The following is a 2,602-nucleotide window of genomic DNA, read 5'->3' on the forward strand; positions in this document are numbered from 1 at the left end:
ATTTTTGTGATATTTTGTGTTCTCGGGATAACGTGGTCTACTTTTGAGCAAAGAATTTGCAAACTGTTGAATAATTTCATCACGGACTCTCCGAACAGATTAGTGTTCTTTTGAGTGGATTGGGGGAATAGTAGTTATGGTGTGTCAAGCAGCTAGTCAGACAAGATTTCGGGCATTGAAGCATGAGAGTGGAATTGCTGGGTGTGCCACCATAATAGTTAGAATTATAGCGTGTTTTCAACCTCTCCGGGATTGTCAGGTTAGTATACGACCCTTGATTTTTTTGGAATGAGATTCCCATAATTTTGATATTTACTTGCCATGTCAGTTTATCCCTACTTAACTTCGTAAGAAGTCTTATTATTTTGCACACGGTTGAAAAGACTCTAATTATTTTTTATTGGGTATATTTCAGGCCGAATATTTCCGCCAGTTGCTTAAACCTGTTACGTAGATTGATATCTTTTCTCTGCATTCAAGTTAAGCTGGGTTTTTTTAGTTTATATTTCCCTCAAAGATACAAGTAGTAGTCAGTGATTTTTAGATCTACCGGTATACTGGTACGTTTGCAATGTCTGAGTTTTTCGATTTTGCTGATAGTGGTGTTCTACATTTGATTTGTCTAACTGTTGGTCTTACTTTTTTTAATAGGTGATTGCTGTACTTGATGGAAAAAGATTCTGGATCCTGGTTCCATCACCAGCATCAAAATCAGCAGTCTTCCACTAGGAATTTCTGGGGTTCTCCGATTAACATGGGATCTCTGAACCCCAAACCTGCTTATATGAATCCCTACTGCATTGAGGATTCTACTACTGGAACTTTTCCCTTGTTTCCACTGCAACAATTGAAGCCAAGTGAATTGAACGACTATCCTAATTGGTTTTACTGTACGTCTCATTTCCGTCAGGCCTATGCTCCTGTACTGAACTCTCTGTCCAGAGAGGAACTCCCAGCGGGCTCACTTGAAAATTTAGGACAAAAAGGACGTCCTGACATGTGTGCAGCGTGTAACCAGAAGAAATTTCTTGTTTTTGATCAATCTGGTGATAAAACTACATTGCTATACAGTTCTGGAGCCAAGACTCTAGTTCAGTGTGCAACTTCTTGGAGGCCAAAGCCTGCCGCCACTCCTAATTTGGTTGAGGAAGAGCCAAGGGATATCACATCTCCACTGGGGCCAATTTTCAAGGATGAATGCATTGAATACAAATTTGGAAATGATTTGGAAAGTGAGATGCACGAAGACACCGAAGAACTGAATGCTCTTCTCGGCTCTGATAGTGACAGTGAGTGTTCCGAGGATGATGAAGAGACGAGCACAGGCCATTCACCTAGCACCATGACTGATAATAATATTCAGGAGATGGTCCAGGAAAAGAGTGACAGGGGGTCTAATTCTGTCGTGCCACCGAAAAGGCAGAAATTGCTAGATTTAGGTTATGTTGTACCATCTCTTGTGCATTCTTCGAGATCTTTGAAAACTCATACATGCTCCGAGTTGGAGAATGATGCAGAAGAATCTTCTTGTGGTAGCGGCAATAATCAAGAATTGAAAAAATTATGTTCCTTATCTGGTAGAAAAAGGTCAAGGATAGAGATAATACACGAAACTGTGAACATTCTGCAGAGTATAATTCCCAGTGGCAAGGGAAAGAATGCAATTGGTGTTATTGATGAAGCAATCGATTACTTGAGATCCTTGAAGGTTGAAGCCAGAGATTTAGGACTTGACACACTATAAAGTTCTATATTCCTTATCTCACTGGCGATATTCGTGTTTATAATTCTCACCTATTGTTTTAGGAACTAGTTATTATAGTTACTGAAGTTTGTCTGTGGAATATACAGCACAAGTACAGAGCCTTTAAGCCGTGGCATTATACTGCAGTGGAATCCGGAATAGTTGCGTAGTTGACCTCTCTTTTATGTCTCTACTGTGATTGGGTGTATCATAAGAATCTCTCACACCATGGTCGACATTCCGTTCTGCTTCAAGGTATGCCTGTTTTGATTGATTTGAGTGGGCCGCCGTCAGAACTGGTAACTTTGGCTTTCGGTTCTTCAGCAGGTCTCTCGTATGGATGAAATTGACAAGATGATGATGTGCTCAAGCGTTTGCTGTTGAACATCAATGGACTACCCTTGATCAATCAATTGAAGCTTTGAATTTCACACTTGAATGAAAAAGCTCTATATCAGTTGATGGATGAAGTGGGAAGCTTCTTTAGTTTTCGTAATTTGAGTGATTTTGTCAGATTATTTGTATCTTATTAGTAAGTTGTTTGTTTGGGTGTGATGTTAACTTTTGTTCGCTGTTAATGCTGTTTTAACCTCGTATCATCTGCTGTGTATAGTTCAAGTGGACAGTGGGATCTTGATTTTTGTAATCATTTACATAAATTAGGAGTGAGCGTGGTTTTGTTCGGTTTCAAAGGGAACCTAACCAATTACCAATGGGAGTTTAAGATAGGGAAAATTGCAGCAGCAGTTCATAACTTTTTCATTTTTTGCAAATTTTACCTTAACTTTTATTTTGTGCTATTGGAGGTTCCTAACCTTTCATAAATATGCACCTGAGGTCCATTTGGATGATTTGTGC

The 2,602-nt window shown here is 39.4% G+C and overlaps 1 protein-coding gene across 3 annotated transcripts; it reads left to right on the forward strand.

The window, feature by feature from the left end:
• The first annotated feature begins 6 nt into the window (after positions 1–6).
• Positions 7–2,436, forward strand: LOC111389135 (transcription factor bHLH145-like). Of its 3 annotated transcripts, XR_002701683.1 has the most exons (4): positions 7–259; positions 416–560; positions 652–1,999; positions 2,072–2,436. XR_002701683.1 is itself a non-coding variant. In XM_023014004.1 (3 exons), exon 3 carries the CDS (start codon positions 668–670, stop codon positions 1,742–1,744), a length of 1,077 nt encoding a protein of 358 aa, XP_022869772.1. In that variant the 5' UTR covers positions 7–259; positions 416–560; positions 652–667; the 3' UTR covers positions 1,745–2,436. The 3 variants fall into 3 exon arrangements, 2 of the variants coding, with proteins under 2 accessions (XP_022869772.1, XP_022869773.1); XM_023014004.1 differs by having other exon boundaries at positions 652–2,436; XM_023014005.1 differs by lacking the exon at positions 416–560 and having other exon boundaries at positions 652–2,436.
• The last annotated feature ends 166 nt before the right edge of the window (positions 2,437–2,602 follow it).

Source organism: Olea europaea, unplaced genomic scaffold (genome assembly GCF_002742605.1).
Source record: "Olea europaea var. sylvestris unplaced genomic scaffold, O_europaea_v1 scaffold5667, whole genome shotgun sequence".
NCBI lineage: Eukaryota > Viridiplantae > Streptophyta > Magnoliopsida > Lamiales > Oleaceae > Olea > Olea europaea.